General features: G+C 35.1%; 1 protein-coding gene across 12 annotated transcripts in view; it reads left to right on the forward strand.

The window, feature by feature from the left end:
* Positions 1-19777, forward strand: part of EPHA5 (EPH receptor A5) — a 330237-nt gene that overhangs the window by 172169 nt on the left and 138291 nt on the right. For 4 of the 12 annotated variants that reach the window (XM_005608745.4, XM_023638034.2, XM_001501074.7 and 1 more), the window contains exon 5: positions 1659-1994. The exons of the other annotated variants lie outside the window; for them this stretch is intronic. In XM_005608745.4, the coding sequence (XP_005608802.3) occupies positions 1659-1994 (336 nt within the window). The remainder of the gene's footprint in view (positions 1-1658; positions 1995-19777) is intronic. 12 annotated transcript variants of the gene reach the window in all.

Genomic DNA, 19777 nt, shown 5'->3' on the forward strand with positions numbered 1-19777 from the left:
CCTGTAGCATTTTAATCCGAAATTACATTTTCACCATAACTTCCCACTATTCAATAAGCTAAAAGTTATAGAAAAAAGAATACTTGTATTCCCATCTTAAGAAATTGTTTCAACTTAAAAGTGACTGTTTTATGTTGAAGTGTGTGAGGTTGTATGTATGGAAAAGTTCACAGAGTTGAACCATAAATATACCAAGATGGGGATTGTTTTGTCAATAATGGCATTTCTTGGGTTATGGGATCCTTTAATTTAAATGACATTTTGTAAATACTAGATAGTTTTCTTGTCACTGTTAAATTTAGTCCTCAACAATCATGGCTTAATAAACATTAGGTAGAAATTGATGTTAATCTCTATATTTAGAACAGACAATGCATATTCAGATAAGCTATGTCATCCTAAGTAGCTTAATTTATGCTTGTGAACCATTCAACTACCACCATAGTCCATTTTATTCCCTGTTGGGAAATCTTTATTAATTAAGTCTGAAACAAATGTAAATGTATTTTCTCTTTGAGAAAAATCTGGTCATATACCATTAAGAGCTGACTGAAGTTATAGTTCTAAATATCTGAAAATCGACTATACAGTTGACATTATGCAATTAATTTTTTTAAGACTTTAATTTTTTTAGAGCAATTTTAGGTTCACAACAAAATTCAGAGGAAAATACAGAGATTTCTCATATACCTCTGCCTGCACACATGCATAGCCTCTCCCATTATCAACATCCCCACCAGAGCGGTACATTTGTTACAATTGATATGTAATCAATTTTAATTCTCTTTAGTGTGCTAATTGTTAATTTCAGAAATAAAGTAATCTACAAATGGATATTATTTATTATTTATATGTAAATGTGTTCTGCTGATCCTTCAAGATCTGAACACTTTCATTCCTCATCTTGTAGTGATTTTGAGAGTTATCTTTCAAATAAATTTCAGATTTCCATTTAAGTAAAATTCAAAGCTTGCAGAACCACAATATAAGAACAATATCAAAGTTAGTGAAGTTTTATTACAGATTGTAATGTTGACTGACTATGTAAATTCTAGTTCTTTCTTAACATATGAGGGAGGTTCCAAATTCCGTTGGTGATTTATCAGTAGATATGCAATTTATTTTGAGATGAGCTAAGGCTATTTTTTACTTGCTGCAGAATTTGCAGTCGAGGACCACACTGAAAAATCCTTTTTTACCTGTACTCATTGCTTGGTAAATCCTTCATGTTTACTTCCTAGGTTTCAGGGTCAAGTATCAATGGGGGGTAATCAGTTCAATCCTTAAGGAGAATTTTTCCTTGGATTTGCCAAAGGACTTGCCACTTTTTGAATATGTAATTTTCTGTAACATTATTTTTGCATACATAATTTTACTCCATAATTCTTTATACACAAAGCAAAACTTCTGCTTCACCTGAAATAGTGTTATAACAATGCCAAGTCATTTCTGTAGGATATAAATCCCACTATTGTCCCTACAAAACTATCACACGATTTTTCCAAGATTATTACAAATTCTTAACTCTCGTGTTCTCCCTTCTTAAAAGATTGATTGAAAATCTATTTTTTTTCTCTCAGACCAGGGATTTGTGCAGTAAACAATGCCTAATTTTATCATCTTAAAATATGTTTTTCTTACTTTACTTTGCAAACCAGGACCCCCCTCAGCTCCTCGGAATGCCATCTCAAATGTTAATGAAACTAGTGTCTTTCTGGAATGGATTCCTCCTGCTGACACTGGTGGAAGGAAAGATGTGTCATATTATATTGCATGCAAGAAGTGCAACTCCCATGCAGGTGTGTGTGACGAGTGTGACGGTCATGTCAGGTACCTCCCCCAGCAAATCGGCCTGAAAAATACCTCTGTCATGATGGTGGATCTGCTCGCTCACACAAACTATACCTTTGAGATTGAGGCAGTGAATGGAGTGTCCGACCTGAGCCCAGGAGCCCGGCAGTATGTGTCTGTAAATGTAACCACAAATCAAGCAGGTAAGTGTGATGTCCAACCAAATCATGTACCCCAGACCAAGCTCTGTCAATTATCCCCTCAGCTGAGGGCAAAGTTGCCTGAGATCTGTGAGGGAACGTCTCCTAAACCACAGCGTTAAGATTTAAAGTAGAATACACCTCGGAATGCTTTTCTGGTTTTAAACATATAAAAGCTAAGGCTTTCTTAGCAGACACATGCATGGCCAGAAAGAAAAAAAATATGTTTTAATTGAATTTTTTCATTAAAAATACATTATTGGCTCAAATTCATTTGTAGCAAAAATTCTTTATCTTATAATTTCACACATTGAAATTATTATAGCTCAAATCTACATTTTTTGTTTTGTTTACTTTGAGTCTTTTGTTAAATTCGTTAATTTAGCATGTAATCAGGCAAATTTTATTTGCTTGTTTGTTTATTTGTTTGCTTGGCACTATAGCCGAATTTTCTTTGCACATTGGAATAGGCTTTTCTTATTGTTAATATTATTATTATAATAAAAATGCATGAAGTGAATTTTTCTTTGATAAATCCATTTATCAAAATTCAAATAACTATGAACTATTGTACAACCATATGAAAACACATCTATGTTTCATGTGAAGATCTTGGAATTGTTAGAGAATAATTTTTGGAAAGTAGAGAGCACAGTTCTGCTTGAGTTACTAATTCTCCCACAATTTCCCCTCAAATATTAAATTTTAAGTAAATCAGTATAGAAGGCTTCTTTCCTGGTAAAATAAAAACCAAAGATAAACTATGACTGAATTAATAATTCAACCTATCATGTGGCAAGAATCATTTAAAGCCTATGAGTAGTTTATAACTTGTTTTTGTCAACAGTAGGTATCTGGACGGGAGGAGGCATTAAACGTAACTTTCCTCTATTCCCTGGCCACAACTCTCAGTTCAAGGGTGTAAGCTTGTCACCTCGTTAGTACCTCAGGAGGACTTTGATTGGTGAGGACATCCTTGACAGCAGTACTCACAATGAAATAGGATATGTTTGACTGGATTGAGTTGAACTTAGTTCATATAATATTGGTATAAGTTTGTAGGTTGTGGAATGACTGGGTTGACAAGAGAATCCTGTTGGTAATCATGTCTTGGCCAACAAAATTTGAATTGTTGGATGTGTCAGGTAAATCAAGTGGTTGTCTGTTGAGAATAAGAAAATGCATGCAGTTGAGTTTATAGTTGCTTCTAATTAATAAAACTGAGTGAAACATTCAAGAGTAGCACAGATGACACGAAGGTACTTGAATGATTCACTAAGAATCATTCTGAACGCTCTAGATGTTCTTAGCTATGTTGAATTCATTCCCACAACATTTTCTTTTTATTCGGTGAGAGAAAACATTGCACATATGTATGCCACTATCCTCAATGAATCCTTTGTATTTTTTTCCATTTACTCCCAAACCTAGAGTGGAACTAATTAAAGTGCTAAAGAGCTGAAGAAGAACAGTGACAATTAAGTTTTCCTTCAGTATAGACTCAGCTGCGGGCAATACTAGCATATGTTGATTTTCCATCACAGTACCTAGATGTCACAAGTGTTCAATTAACGTGAACTGTCTTCCCACGTCAGAAAAATACTATCTTTAAATGTGTGATATCAGGCTTCTTGTGTAACGTCTTTCAACCTTACTTGGTTCTACATATGAATCTTCCATTAACATATTGAAAGCATATTGAACAAGGACTATGAGTTGTATTCCTTTGGGAGGACATTTTCTAGCTTGCATAACATTAACTTCTTTGAAAGATATTTCTCTGATGAACTAGTTGTAGGAAATGACTGTTTATTTTTAAAATGAGGTGCTTAATAAATATTTGCTCTCGTTGTCTTTGACTTTCTGGCCTGTTTAGATTGCAAAGTGTGTTTTTTGAACTATAAATACCTTAAATACCATGAAAGAATAATTTTCATCCAGCTGTTCAAGGCATGGCTATCATGTAAAACAAACATTTTATTCAGAACAAACATTTTATTGACTTTGGGTTGCTGCTTTTTTCCAAGTTCTCCACAGATTCGTACTGTCAAATCTCTGCAAACCTACTCAAAAAAATCAAAAGTAGGAGATTTTTCTCAGTCTCTGACGTTCCAGACCAACTAAGTCTCAAGTTCCACAAAAATTGTTAACTTCAAGTAACTCCCAAAAAGTCTTAGATTTAATGCTACTATGGCTGGACATTTATCAATTTTCAACATTCTAGAAAGTAGCCTGCAGTAGTTGGTTTTCAAAGTCTAAATATTTTTTAAACATTAAATTGAAGAAAGTTATCTGTATCATATGTGGTTTTATATGAAAATTATTTCACCAGATTTTAAATTCATTTTCCATCTCCTCTAAGAAGTATTTTTTGAGAAGTGCATTTCTTTCCTAATTGATTTGTTTCAAATTTGTAATTTGTCCTGACATTTTCTGATTGACTTATTTTTTGTGACATCCACACAAGGTATGAACCATCTAGATTCAAAATTATATTCAGAAAGTACAAAAAGAAAAATAGCAATATTTCAAGATGAGAATCTGGTGTTAAGCTAGGAACTGAAATTGATGAGGTAACCCTGGCTGATCAATCTATAAAAGAAAATAATGATTTCATGCTGAGGATAGTGATTAAATGATTAATTTATGGATGTTTATACAGTATTTAGAACATTTTTCTAGCCATTATATCATTATGGAGTCTAGCATCTTGCTTTTGCGAGAAGTTGTCTGAATTTAAATGATACATTTTGCATGTAATTTAATAGTCAAGTCAAAATATAAAGTTTTAAGAAAAGCTAACCACCAGAATTAGTTGGAATTTATGGTCCTTGTAAAAGGCAGCAAGTAGTACTGAGGTTGACAGGAAAGAATCGTAAAATTGATGTGAGAGATTTTCATGGTCAAGAAAAATAAACACATATGAAGGAGAAAAAGCAAGAAAAAAGTAATTTAATGAAGGTAAAGGAATACTGTCTGTGAGGAAGGGGAAAATGATAGGAAAATAAAGTGTGAATATGTTAATTATGTAGAGAACTCTTAACAAATAGTCAAATTGCAAAGTGGATAAAATGATGGATATGCAAATGATACACTATTAAACTCTTAAACTTAGAAAATGAATAGAAGTCCTTGAGTTCTTCCAGTTTTTGAGTAAGTTTATGTCTTTCTTATACAATCCATTCTTTCAAAAAATTGGCTTACATATGGTAATCTTTCTTTGCAAAAAAAATAGATTATTTACATGACAGCACTTCTGTTGTTCTTCTGTTTTATTCTTTAGGGTATCTAAAGTATGCATCTTCTGGATAGATGGGTAGATAGACAGATATAAGTAGATAAGAAAATAAAGAGTGATATGTCAACACATGGTGTAAAAATTAAATATCCCACTGATAGCAAATACTTTAAAAGTTTCATTATCTGCTCACAAAAGAGTATGATTTATCATATTCTTCTATAAACACATTCTTTGTTTTTATTTTAAAATAATTTTCACTAGGTATACTGTACCAAGAGCTAAAGCTTAAAGCTCTTCTGATATATACAAATGTATATTTTATCCCAAGAAAGAATAAGCCCATTATAACGATAAACCAAAATTACTAATACTTTAATATGCAAAAGTAAAGCATCTTAATTCTGAGTTGAAATAGACCAAATTTTAATTGTTTTGAATTAGCCTTGAACTCTTGGACTCTTTCCTCATAGGGCTAGGTTGACATGACATCAGTTGCAAAGTACAGCAAACACTTTAGAGAGAATGTCGCCACTTGTTCCAGACTATCAAAAATATCTAAGCAAGAGGGACTCTATATTTTGATGGGTTTTATTTCTTGGTTCTTGCAAAGGCGTTTGGGGGATGTGATAATCCCCTTTAATCAGATACTTTCAGTTTAATGCCATTCAAGTCATCGACCAGTGTGATTTGTCATAGGATGTTGAGATGATCAGGGTTGCTGAAGACTGAATTCTGCTGTAGAGCTGAAATATGGAGGGACCATATTTGGCTGTATTTGTAATCACCGCATGTATTGGTGATTAAATGCATTGTTGTTTGCCAAGACAAGTTTGTCTTCTACACAGACCAAATAAATAATTTAAATCTGTACATGTTCCTAACCCCCCACCCTTTATTCTTCCATGTTTTTTATGGTGGCACTAATCACTGCCACCTACAGATGCCCCTACAGATACAATAAAGATTTGTGTTGATTCCTGTGGTAGGAGGGAGATAATTTCAGATTGGTCATTACTACAGTTTTACGCCTTTTACTTCATGGGCCTCAGAGACAAGAGGGATTACTTCCAGTTGCAGAGTAAATCTTCTAAATATATACCAGTGATCTGGTGAAATAATCAAAGGATAGAATGGAGGGATCACTGTGACATTCGTAATATGGGCTCAGGACAAAATCTCATTCATCACATTACCCCCAGGGCCTCCACTCAGATCAATGTTTCTTAGTGGTATTCTGGATGCACATTAGCTCAGGGGCATTGTTCAATAGTCACTGAATTTCCCCCCACCCCCCATTTATTTAGAAATGGCCAGAGATACTTTTCAGAAAAGCTAAAAGGAACATCTACAATATTAATAGATGTGACTATTGCACGGTCCTTCTGTAAAGGCAATCAACTCTCTCTTCCTTGAAGGGGCTATGGGGTGAGTAAACTAACTCAGTTCTGGGAATTGATGCGAGATCATGACTAGGTGGCTAAATTTTGATTGTATTTCTCAGACCTTGATGTCATTGGTGGTACAGATCAAATGGCCCATTATTTCGGTCTCTGAATGCCAGAGTACTAGACTGTTTACCATTCAAATCCTGCTGCCTGTTATGAAATCCATGCCCAACTTCCTTCCAGTGGTAAAGTGCTGCTACTTGGCCTCTACCACACCTGAACCCTAAAGAAACCAGGAAATCATTTCACTGGGGCTTCAACCTCTCTGTTCTCAAGTATAGAGAACAGAATTTATAGAGATTTTATTTATAAAGGTGTCACTGTCCTCATCAATTTATTTCTCATCATTATCTTTTTAAAGAAAGTGTCTCCTGAGTCCTGGCTGAAGATGTAATAAGTGGGTAGTTTCATAGGTCTTGAAGAAAAACTCAACTTTAACATTCCTATTTCAGCAGGTCATTTAATCCCTTCTACATTAAAACGACGAATTCCTGGTATCTGAACTTTATCTAACGTAGGCCACCTTTCGGTCCAGATTTTGGTGAACTAGTTGAAGAAGCATTTAGCAGTTGTGCCAACTACCTGGAGAAGCACAACAAATCCAAAATCTCTAATCATGCATTTATACCAGCTTGAATTAAATTGTTTCTCACTCCTATGTAAGAAACACATAAAATCCATTTTCACACATATTTCCTATGCTTTTACAGATTTAAGTTTTAGAATATTGTGAGTCTCTTGTTCAAGTAGCTTCTTGTCTCCAGTATTGACTTGATAATTGGCTCCCAAGAGGATGCTGGGATCTTGACTTCAGATGGAGTAATAGGTTTGGGCAGGAGGAGAATTGCTTCCTTCTGTCAGTTAACGATCTTAGATAAGTTGTGGACTTGGTATTGAAGACGTGAAGGAACAGCTTCCTCAGTCAGGTGTGGAGCAGCTGAATCTGATAGCAAGAGAGACTCTGTAAGTTTTAGAAATTGAGAATATTTTGAGTCATCTGAATTCTCCCACATGTCTGCATTCCAATGCTCAGGAGTGCACTTTTTTCCCGATCAGTGGCATCATTTTCTCACGAGGCAAGGAAGTAAATTCAATCATCTTTGTAATTCAGGAATTCTGTGGAATAAGACATGGATTTTGATGTGCGACTCTGTTATCCTTTTCACTGTAAGAGAATGTGAGATACTTATGGCCTGGAGACAAATCATCTCAATATAACTGGAACTGAGAATTTAAATTTTGAGCTGCTTATGTTATTTCTTTAAATTCTGCAGTTCAGTTAGACACAGCCATTCCTCCTTACATTTGTTGTATTTTTCATTCTTTTATACTACTAAAACAGCTGGAATTTAGTCACTATTATCTTCAAGAAGTGCTGTGAGTTGACCACAGCTGATGAGACAGATGCCACTATATGCCAGGCATTGTTAGGTTATCATCTTTTAATACTAAATAGGACCTTGCCACTTTGAAATATGAACAGTTAAATCATTAATTCTATATTCCCGTTCCCTTAAAAGACTGTTGCCTGCAATGCTTCTCTTTGGGGAAGATTTTTTTGTTTTTAATGTCTGTTTTCTTAGTTTCAAACAAAACCTACTCTGGCTAGCTTAAACAGAAAGAACCTTTAATAAAGATTTTTAAGTGATTTGTACAATTATTGAGAAGAATAGATTCAAAGATTAGAGGCTAGGTTTCCAGGAGAAACTCCCGACACTCTACTACAGATCTGGCCTGATGAAGCGAAACATTGCCGTTGTCGCTGCCAAGCGGTAAATGTCAGGCACTGGACTTTATTGCAATTGTTACTGTTGCTAGTGGTATTGCTACTTCTGAATCTCAAAGCTGAAGCTACTGAAAAATCTTCAGTATTGAAGATTTGGTATGCAAATATTCATATTTTGCTGCCATCCTCACCAGCAGAAAGCAAAATATGAGAACTTCATCAAGAGCCTGGTTTCCTAAGTTGCCTATTTGAATCAATATCTTGCCTGGGCAAGTCTGTTCAATGAATCTAGAGCCAAGTACATTTGTCCTAGAAGAGAGGGACCTGGATGTTTCTGAGTTCTGATTTCTATATTGGAGAGACAAGGTTCATTACCTGAGTTTTATAAATATATAAAGGACATTCAAACTATGATATCCAATGAATTGTTCAAATCTGAATGAAAATTTCCCCGCATACATTGTTAAGTTATCTCTAACATTTTTGGAAAATCTGTTTTTTCAAGTAATTAAGATTTGTCTGTCCTATCTCTCTCTTTCCCTCCCTCCTTCCTTCCTTCTTTTTTTGTTCTTTCTTTCCTTCATTCCACATATTTTTTGTATTTCAGGTGTTGAGGGTTGAGTTAATAATATGCCTCGGGCCAGCCTGGTGGCTCAGTGGTTAAGTGCTCACGTTCCGCTTCTGGGCAGCCCTGGGTTCGCCAGTTCGGATCCCGGGTGCAGACATGCCACCACTTGGCAAGCTGTGCTGTGGCAGGCATCCCGCATATAAAGTGGAGGAAGATGGGCACAGATGTTAGCTCAGGGCCAGTCTTCCTCATCAAAAAGAGGAGGATTGGCAGCAGATGTTAGCTCAGGGCTGATCTTCCTCAAAAAAAAAAATAATAATAATAATATGCCTCAACTCATGGCATATTACCATCTTTGAACTATTCAAGACCCTCACCTGGTTTATATATTTTCTTATGCACCACTTTTATCTCAAATCCATTTGCCATTTCTCTACACTAAACAGCAGCCTTTTTATATGTTGTTTATTTTCATTCATAAATTTTCTAATTAAATGTTTACTTAATATTGCATATATAAGCTTTTAACTTAATTTAATGATTATATTAAATATCTCATTCTGTGTACTAATTTTTTTCATCATAATCAATGCATTTTGTAGATCCACCTGTGTTGCTTTTGGCCATGTAATGTGCTGCTATACCTGTTATACTTCCAGTATACTTTATGTTTCAACTCACCCAGTAATAGAGGCCCATTCTCTGGCTACCTAATTTACGAGCATTCTTTATTCATTTTAAAGCCCTCTTGAAGTGATTTTCATTCAGTATACACAAATATTATTTTATAAAAAAAGAAAGGAAAACAAAAACACTAGTAGACCACATTTTCAGCTATATTGCCATTTCCCTAAATGATGTACCTAATATAGTTTTATTGTCTTCAGAACGAAATGAGCCAGTAGAAACTGTGTTTTCTTGAATCTGTTATGTAGAGCAACAGATAGTATATTGATTGAATTTCTAGACTGTGGAGCCAGATTTTCTGGTTTCCCCACTGTCTCTGCCACTTACTAGCTGTGTGACATGGGTGAGTTACTTAAACTTCCCAGAACCTCAGTTTTTCCATTTGTAAAATGGAAAAATTAGTGATAGCTATGACACAGGATGGTTATGAAGATTAAATATGTTGATATCTACAAAACAATCAGTGTAATGCCTAGCATGTAATAAGGTATTAATAAATATTACTATAGCAGTATTTAAAAAACCTTTCAATAATATTCTAAATAGTATGAGTCCATGGAAGAAACTATGGGAAAAACAGGTTTGAAGCTTTTTGAGCACTATACGTATAGAAAAACTCATTGGTGCGGTAAAATGGAAAGAGGAAAAACATTCAAAAGTGAAAAATAATGTATGGAACCACTGATTCTACAGATAACAAAAGCATTGCTGCAAACTTGCAGGAGCAAACCAAGAAACTTCATTTTCCAAAGGTGACTATCCTCAATGATTTCTTAAAACACTGAGTTTTATATTAACATTGAAGTTCTTCTAATTTTGATAAGATATCTAGAGCAATAACACAAAGAAACAAGAGAATAATAACATGAAAGAGCAAAAAGGGAAAAGAAAGTATTTTGTATATGGAAAATAGACACAATTTTCATTTTCACCAAAATATATTTGGAAAAAATACAAATCTTCTTAACTGCAGCATTTTTGTGTGTGGGTAGACATTAATTTGGTCGATTATTAAAGTTGCTAAGGAAATATGTCTATAGACAAATGTTTTGTTTAATTATATATCGTGACTATCTCTACATTGGCCTCACACTGATGCTTCTGTGACCAGATTAGTGTCCTGATTATGGCTGCCAACAACAAGCTTTTAATTTTGCCAACCGAAGCTGCTTGTCTACATTGAATCTTGGCTTAAGGGAAGTGCAAGTTCTGTACTTGCTCCTCTGCCTATTTGCTGTTTTGGAAACACAGTTCAAAGATGAGACTCTAAGCCGATGACTTTGTCCATAATTTGTCTCTGCTTTATTTAATAAGGATTGGCGGATAGGGTGGAATATTTTTAGAAGCCATCAAACCCTTATTTGGTTCAATGACTTTCGAATCTTGCCAGAGACTCATCCGGTTTCTAAAAAGGCACTTCAGGATCTTCTTTTCCTTCTCTTTCTCCCTTCTATCTATTGTGGTAACAATGCCAGAGACAATGGTGGCCAGCATATTTCAGCATTTATTGCATGCACATTACAATATGAAGAACTTTATTTGCGTTTTCTTATTTGATCCTAGCAATGTCCTCATGACATAATATTATTATTATTCCCATTTTTAGGATGAAGAAACTGAAGTTTAAAGATGTGACGTGATTTGCCCAAGGTCACAAATCTAGTAAGTGAGGGAATAGGAATCAAAACCAAGGCATTCTGACTCCAGAGCCAATATGCTCTGAATCACTAGTGAATATTGCTCATGCTATTTCCTCTACCTGAAGCCTATTTCTTAAGTCATTGTCCTAGATAGCTCGGTCTTCAGATCCACCTTAATTGCTGCTTCCTTGAGAAAGCTTTCTCTGCTCTCCAGTTGGGGCCTGCTTCTCTAACATAACCTGGAGCACAAGGCACTATCACTATTTGCTCTCTTGTCTGTTTTTCTGGTATCTTTCCCTGGGGGTCACAACAGTGCCTGGCACCTGTGTTTGGTAAAGTACTTCATAAATGAATGAGTTTGATGGTTTCTCTATTATTCAAATCAGTGTTATAATTCCAGTCACTGGTAGCGATGTTGATGTGTAATGTGTTTTAAAGATTTTTGGAGGTCTTCACATAATTCTGCGCCAAATTTTTGTTTCCTTGCTTATGTCAGGTTTAGCCTTTTTTTTTTTTTAAAGATCCAGACACAGAGCCTTAATTGTAATTCATAGGAATTATATATATAGAAATTAGATTTTTCAGATCTCTGAAACAAGACTTTATTAATTAAAGTCTGCTGCTTAGCTGGCCTTCCTACTTTCTTAATCTCTCTTCTTTCGACACTGTAATCTTGACAAAAGGATTCACTGAGAGTTACTGAACCCATTCTAGACAGGATTTTTGTATAATGGTGGCTGTGCTGTTTAAGGGCAATGCATGCTGTTTTTAATCTTCAATGTGTTTAAGAATTACTTACTCATGGACTCCACACTCTGAATTTGTGATTCAGTATTTCCAAGAGAGGACCCAAGAATCTCATGTTTTAACACACACACACACACACACACACACACACTCACCGCCAGTGATTCTGCTGCAAGGTGTGTTTGACCCACATTTTGAGAAAAATTGCGCTTGCAGGACATTCTGATATTTCTTTCCTATCCTTCTGCTCTAGGGAAATGGTGACAACTTTTAATCAGGTTTGTTTGATGTTGCTTTTCCAAAAGCTTTCCACAAAATACCTACTGACAGTGTGTTTTTACATCAGCAATGATTTTGTTAATACTATTCTCTTTCCCTCTAACCTGGGTACTCTGTTCTTCCCACTGCTCACCTGGAAGCTAGTTTTACACTCTGCCCTTTTGTGTCAGTTCTGTTTTCAGATTGATTCCCTGTTCAACAGAAACATGGTCAAGGATCCATTTCCTGTGTGAACCATCAAACATTCTTGTGGCTCAGCTCAGAATCAGAGCATCTCAGCAGTTGAACTATTCAATCATTCATCTCATTGGCATGTATGCTATGAACTTCTTTGGGTAAAGATGCATATTGTAAATTGATATGCGTAGAATATCAATTTGTTTAAAACCTCGCTCTGAAGTGCCGTTGCCCTTTATTACCAGTCCTTGAGAACAAAGTTCTCAAAGTATTCCCAATGGCCTGGTGTCATGTAAATCTTTTTAGTGTGCTCTTTAGATGTAGTATAATAGGGAAACCACAGATGCAAAGTCATATTTAAGCCAAGCATGTGTATGAGTCCTCTATTAGGTTCTAAATGAAGTTTACTTAGAATACTGAAACTTTTTTTTTTGCATAGCCTATTAAAATGACTTGTTCATGTGATTTTCCTGAAATTGGTTGCCATGCATTCAACACCAAGTATTTATTCAGCACCTCCTGAATTCATTATACTCTATTGAGCGTTCTGAAAGATACAAAAATAGTTGAAGGCATGCTCCATCCTTAAAGGATTTTATTTTCTCACTGAAGAATTAAAGAATTGAAGAATAAAGTCTAATAAAGTAAAACAATTAGAAAGGAATTAATGACAGTTTGGGTATTAAGTTCAGCAGCAACAGCATCAAATTCATTATCTTTGAATGATGATAGGGATTGACTTGTTGACTTCACATTATCATTTTTTTCTCTCTATTTTGCCTCCTTTATCACATGTGCATGTTAATAGAGGCATTCATTCGAATCCACTTAGTCATGATAAACAGTTTCGTTTATTAAATATAGATGTTAAACCAATTTGTAACCACCCTTATGTCTATTTAAATGGGCATGGCTTGTTTGGTAAACATCAATACTGGCATAATCAGTCTTTACTGATAATGACCTATTGTTGAATGATATATACAAAATGAAATAAGAAAAGAAATATCTTAAGATTGTATGAGTATTGGGAGCATTTTCATTTACTCTGTTATATCTAATTTTACTAATAATTGACAGTCCGTTTGACACATTATTGAAATACAGTCAGAATAAATTACCTATTTTGTAGCTTGGCGCAAAGACACCAGTATCTTTTTTATCAAAACAAGCATCTAGGGGCTGGCCTGGTGGCGAAGCAGTTAAGTGCGCACATTCTGCTTTGGCCATCTAGGATTCACAGGTTCAGATCCCAGGTGCGAACATGGCTCCGCTTGGCAAGCCATGCTGTGGTAAGCTTCCCACATATAAAGTAGAAGAAGATGGGCACAGATGTTAACTCAGGGCCAGTCTTCCTCAGCAAAAAGAGGAGGAGTGGCAGATGTTAGCTCAGGGCTAGTCTTCCTCAAAAAAAAAAAAAAGAAAAGAAAAATACCCAAGCATCTAGCTTGAGGAATTTTTTTGAAGATGTGAAATTTTTTCCCATTAAACAAAATATACTTTAAATGCTGGCTTTTTGATCTTACTTTTTACAAATTTTCCTCCATTAGTAGGAAAAGAGAGGCTAGTTTATTTAATCTGCAAGCCTAGAAGGCCTGAGGATAAGACCTATATTGCAAATTAATGTTTAAATTCTGACTCAAGCAATGATTTCCTTTAGACTTGTGGTATGAACCAAATACAAATACAGTGTTATTCCAACAGTGCAGTTTCTTTGCTTTCGTTATGTTTACCTATTTAAAGTACAGAAATTTAGAGAATCTGTATCTATTTTTTAAAATAATCTATATTTTTTCCCTAATAAAACAGTAAATGACACTTGAAGATGAAAACTCTCATTATCCTATAAATTATTAGTCTTTTAGGTTATAATTCCTGTTATCAACAGTCTACTCATATTAACGCCTCCCTTGTTATTACTTAGACTTAATCCTAGATATGCTATAGATATATAAGGAAGTACTTCCATTTCAGAAACAATAAACAAAGTTTGTTTCTAAAGAGTAAATTTGTAGTGTTTTTAAGTTACAATGGTAGTGATGGGAGTGTTGGTAATTTAGTGCTTTATTTATTTTTGTTTTTGTGCCCTTTAGACAATTAAAATTTATGTATGAGAATAAAAGGATTCAAAGATTGGATGAATAATGTTTAACATTTTAATGTGCTGATTTTAGTACTCTCAGAGGGACGCTAGACATTCAGCTGTTCATGGAATTTGCATCTATTTTTCTAGGAATTAGGACTGGAAACATTAGTGTCTTGCCCCTAAAACTGTGAAATCACACACTTACATATTTGTTAGGGGCTGTGTTCCTTAATGTCATGTAGTCTGACTTTGTCTGTACTTTTTAAAGCACTGTCATTGTTTCTAGCCCTCCCATTACTTTATCTCCTTTAAAGAAAAAATTGACACTCTGTGTCACTGTGCTGCCTTTAATGGAGAGAGAGAATATTCAGGAACTTGGTTATTACAAGACAGCAGAGAAAATAAGCGTTCTATTATTATGTGTTTCGAAAATCCCTGATAGGCTTCTCCAGTTACGTCCACGTGAGATGAGGTTCTTGGGCTCAAAATTGTATAACCTTTTCTACGAACTAACTATTTTGCCTTGGAAAACAACTATTGTTTAATTTGTTAGGAAATCACATAGATGGTGCAACTGGACTCTGGTTTAACAACAATCCTCCCTCATTTGATTTTATTTTATTTTTTGTCTCAGTAATGTGAATAGTTTTTTCATATTTAATCAGAATCCGTCTTAAAATTCTTGATTAAATACTCTTTAAACTTATTTTAAAGATGCTGACAAAAATGATAATTATGATTATAGTAAAAATGTGCATCACCCTGTGCCAATTTGTTCTAATTTTATAGAGATATGCTAACTAAATTTCTCATCAAGATATCTAAATTATTTTTGGTGAAATTGGAAATAGAGACAAAATTTGCCTTTATCCCTGAATCTTGCCCTTTTTCCCAAATAGCTGTTAAATAGCCCTTACATTCCTCACCTGCATCCAATCCAGGCCTTTTGTTCTGAGAAACTAAAGCTATCTCAGATTTCATCCAATTCAACCCTGCTCTTGTGTTTTTAATTCTCCTAAACTGTCATTTTTTTCTTACATGATATTTTCTAAAATACAACAATAAAAAGGATCATTCATTATTTTATTTACTCCTCACACCAACTCATTGAACTATGTACATTGTATCCTTATTTTGCCCACAACTAGCAGACTAGAGATTTAACTTCATGGGTTTCTGACTCTACAGCAGCCAAGAAGCTGAAGGTAACATAAATTCAACTAGAATGTACTTAAATAATACAGAGAATAGATTTTATTATTGAAAGGTACCAGTTTCAGGAACAGTTTGATCATAGATCTGGCTCCATTTGAGATTTGTACAGCTTGGTACTCTTCTGGGTCTTCTTTGACTCAAGATGGAATTCTCCCATGAGGGCAAAATGATTGTAGTAATTCTAGACATCATAGGCGTACAGTACATTATACCAGAAGGAGAGAAAAAAATCTCTTCCTCCATATATCAACTATAATTTCACTCACAAAGTCCAGTTTGGGAGAGTGCATACCATTGAACCTATCACTGTGATGAGGGCGTAGGAATAAACCAGCCGACTCATATCCCATGGACCTCCCCAAGGTCCTCCCAAGGACCCAGATGTAGAGTCAATCCCATCAAAATTCTGACACTGTAGCACAACAGAGGATAGATGGCATGGATTTGGGGACTAGAACTCAGCTTGTTTTGGTGCCCATGTGCGGTATTCTTTGTTCTAATCCGTAAATGTTTTGTGAAAGCTTGTCTATTAGCATTTTAAATGTCTTCATGAGTAAAATCCCAGCCCTCCTCTTTTTCAAAATTTCTTCGTTGGCTATTTTTTGCAGTTTATTTTCTAAATTATTTTATTCTTCCTACTAATTTGTACATTTTTTATTCCTCAAAGTTCTGGCCTTTTTTCTTCTCACTTAAAAAGAAAAAGTTATGATGTTTCATTCCATAAGCCTGCTTGGCTATGAGCTCTGTAGCAAACCACTCCAAAACTCAGTGACCTAAAATAATAACTATTTAGTTTTGCTCATGATTCACATGTATGCTAGATGTTCTCTCCTGCCCCAGCTTGCTCACTCATCCATATACAGGTAGCTGGAGTTTGGTTAGGTGACTATATTAGTTTCCTATGGCTGTTGTAACAAATTAACACAAATTTAGTGGCTTGAACAACATAAATGTATTATCACAAAGTTCTGTAAGTTAGAGTCCAACAAGGGTCTCATTGAGCTAAAACCAAAGCGTGTCTGCCAGGGAGTGCTCCTTTTTTGTGGCTCTAGAAAAGAACTGATTTCCTTGTCTTTAAACCTTCTAGAGGATGCCTGCATTCTTTAGCTAGTAGGCCCCTCTTTCCAACTTCAAATCCATCAATGGTAGTTCAAGTCCTTTTTGCATTGCCTTACCCTGACTTCTCCTTCTGTCTCCCTCTTCAGTTTTATGTAAGTTTATGATTACATTGGATCTACCCAGGTAACCCAGGATAATCTCCTTATCTGCTGATTCAACCTGCAGTCTGTCTCCTTGTTGAAGTCAGGTTTCCAAGAAAAATACCACATTATCACATTCATTGCTTTCTACTGGCAGAAACAAGTCTAAGGGCCAGTCACCTCAAGACTTGGCAGTCACCCTGATGATTTATTCTCTGATGGTTTATTCTGAGCATGCAAACTCTCTTTTGCTTTCTGGCCTTCATATATACTGTTCTGATTGGCTAGCATCCCACCATCTTTCCCTTGCTCATCCTACTGAGTGGAAGACCAATTAATCTCTTTACATTTTGGTTTGTTATGAATGTTGTCTGTTGGGAAATGTTGGTAAACAAATGGGAGAGTCCAATTGTGCATTGCTTTTTACCACCTCTTTTATATATTTTTAAATAACTATCTTATTTGTCCCATTTGTGATGAAGAGGCTGTTGCTTTCGTGTGTCTCATTTCTGCTTTCTGTTCCTGGATGTAGGAAATATGTGGGGAATTAACGTGGACAATTATAGGCTTAAGTACACTGGGGTGGCTTGATTAGAAGGAAAGGGAAGTGCTATGGAAAGGATGCTTCCATCCTGACTAAACATCTAACTTTAATAACAGGACTGCTGTCACCTAAGAGCTTAAGGAAAAGAAACAACCTAGACAAAGAGTCTATGTATACAATCAGACATTACCAGGTGCTGTTTGAGTTACTGTAATCTTGGAGTCCTTTTTGATGCTTTTCCCCCCTCACATCCCACATCCAACCATCACTAAATCCTAACTATTTTATACCTAAATGAATCTATAATTCAGTTACTTCTCACCCATTCCATTGCTAATGCTTTGATCCAAACCACCATTAGGTTGTAACTAAATTATTACAATGCTCTCCTAATTAATCCCCTTGTTTTCTCTTTTGGACCTCTACAGTTTATTTTCCACCTAGCAAGGGGATCTCTTAAAATATGTCAAATGATGTCACATTCTTGCTCAAAATCCTCGAATGACTCCCCATCTTGCTCAGAGTAAAAGACATGGACCTACAGGATCTGGACCTTTCTCACTTCTTTGGCTGACATCTCCCATTACTTTCTCACTCACTCACTTTGCCATGTACACTTGCCTCCTTGCTAAGCATTGAACTTCCCAGCTGTACCAGTCTCAGGACTTTTATACTTGCAGTTACTTCTGCCCACAAACATCTTTCCCCAAATATCCACGTATCTTCCTACCTTGGCTTCATTAATGTCTTTTGCTCAAATATCTTTTCAAAAGTGTTTCCTGACCATCCTATTTAAAATTGTATGCATATGCTCATGCACATGCAGATGTGCATGCCTGCCACCCCCAACACACACACACACAAACCTCCCTCATCCTGGCCTTTCTTATCCCTCTTATCAATTTTATGTATTTTCCACAGCACATATCACTTTCTAACACTATATAATTTACTTAGTTTGTATATCTTTTTTTGTCTCACTCTGAGGATGTAAGTTCGATTAAGTGCAGGAATTTTACTATAATTTCTTGCCAAGAAATCTACTTGCACATAGAAAGAATTGATGATTATTTGTTGGAAGAATGAATGAATGAACGAATGACCAAAATTCTTGAAAGATAATTTTTTAACAATTAGATAACTGTCTCAGAAAATTCCAAGTTATATTACGTTATTTTATCAAGCAAAATAGTTACTTCTTCCTAATTCTCAAATCATGTGCTGATCTCACATTAAAAGACGTCTTTACATAGTCTAACAGTATGGGAGCCCACGTGGGAGACATCCCCTAGCCTCCTATTACCTCCACTTTTTGTTTGGTTAGCTCCTACTCCATCTTCATCTCCCAGCTAAGATGACTTCTTTCAGGAAGCTGTCTTTGAATCATCAAGTCTGAGATAGGTGTCTCACTTCAGTGTTCTGGAACTGTCATCACTCTCACACAAGTATGTTATAATTTGCTTTCTTATTGATCACTCCCACTGTGCTATAAGCTCCTTGAGGGCAGAGATGATGCGTGTTTTATTCATGACTGAATCATCACTGACTAGTATGGTTTTAACATATAACAGGTGTTCATAAATATTTTTAAATGATGAAATAAATGAATATAATTCATTGAAATGTTATCAATTTTCAAAATCAGAAATTCTTTTTTAAATGTAATTTTATTAATAGAAAATTGATTGCCTCTAAATACTAACACCAATTCTTCTTGGCTCTTCAGGCACCCAGAAACAATTTGTTTTTTTGAGATGGAATTATCCTAATTTTGCTAACATTCCTCCTTCATCATAATTTTTACATTTTAAATACTCTTGCCTGATTTCCTGTTTAAATACTGTTGTACTTTATCATGTGTACACTACATTCAATATTACAATTTAATTATTTCATAAGTTGTTATATCAAAATCATTATTAGGTAAAACTATCAAAGCTTTTGGCTTTTTAATTCTTTGTAAGATGGTGTAAATTATTATCTATTTAGGTTAGGTTAATTGAGCGTCTTAAAATAAAAGTGCCTGCTTGTCCTTTGTCTTGCTTTATCAGTTCCTGAAGGCAGATCTCACGTATCGTCTTCTCTTTGTTTTTTAATTTCTAGGCTGCCAGTCATTTTAAATTGGTTCTGAATGGAATTTTTTTTTGTAGAAAATAATCTACACATGGGAATACTGATGAGTTTTGAAACTTAGTTACTTATAATGAATAAAATTGAGTCCCAATCAATGCA

This window comes from Equus caballus, chromosome 3, assembly GCF_041296265.1.
Source record: "Equus caballus isolate H_3958 breed thoroughbred chromosome 3, TB-T2T, whole genome shotgun sequence".
NCBI classification, from domain to species: domain Eukaryota; kingdom Metazoa; phylum Chordata; class Mammalia; order Perissodactyla; family Equidae; genus Equus; species Equus caballus.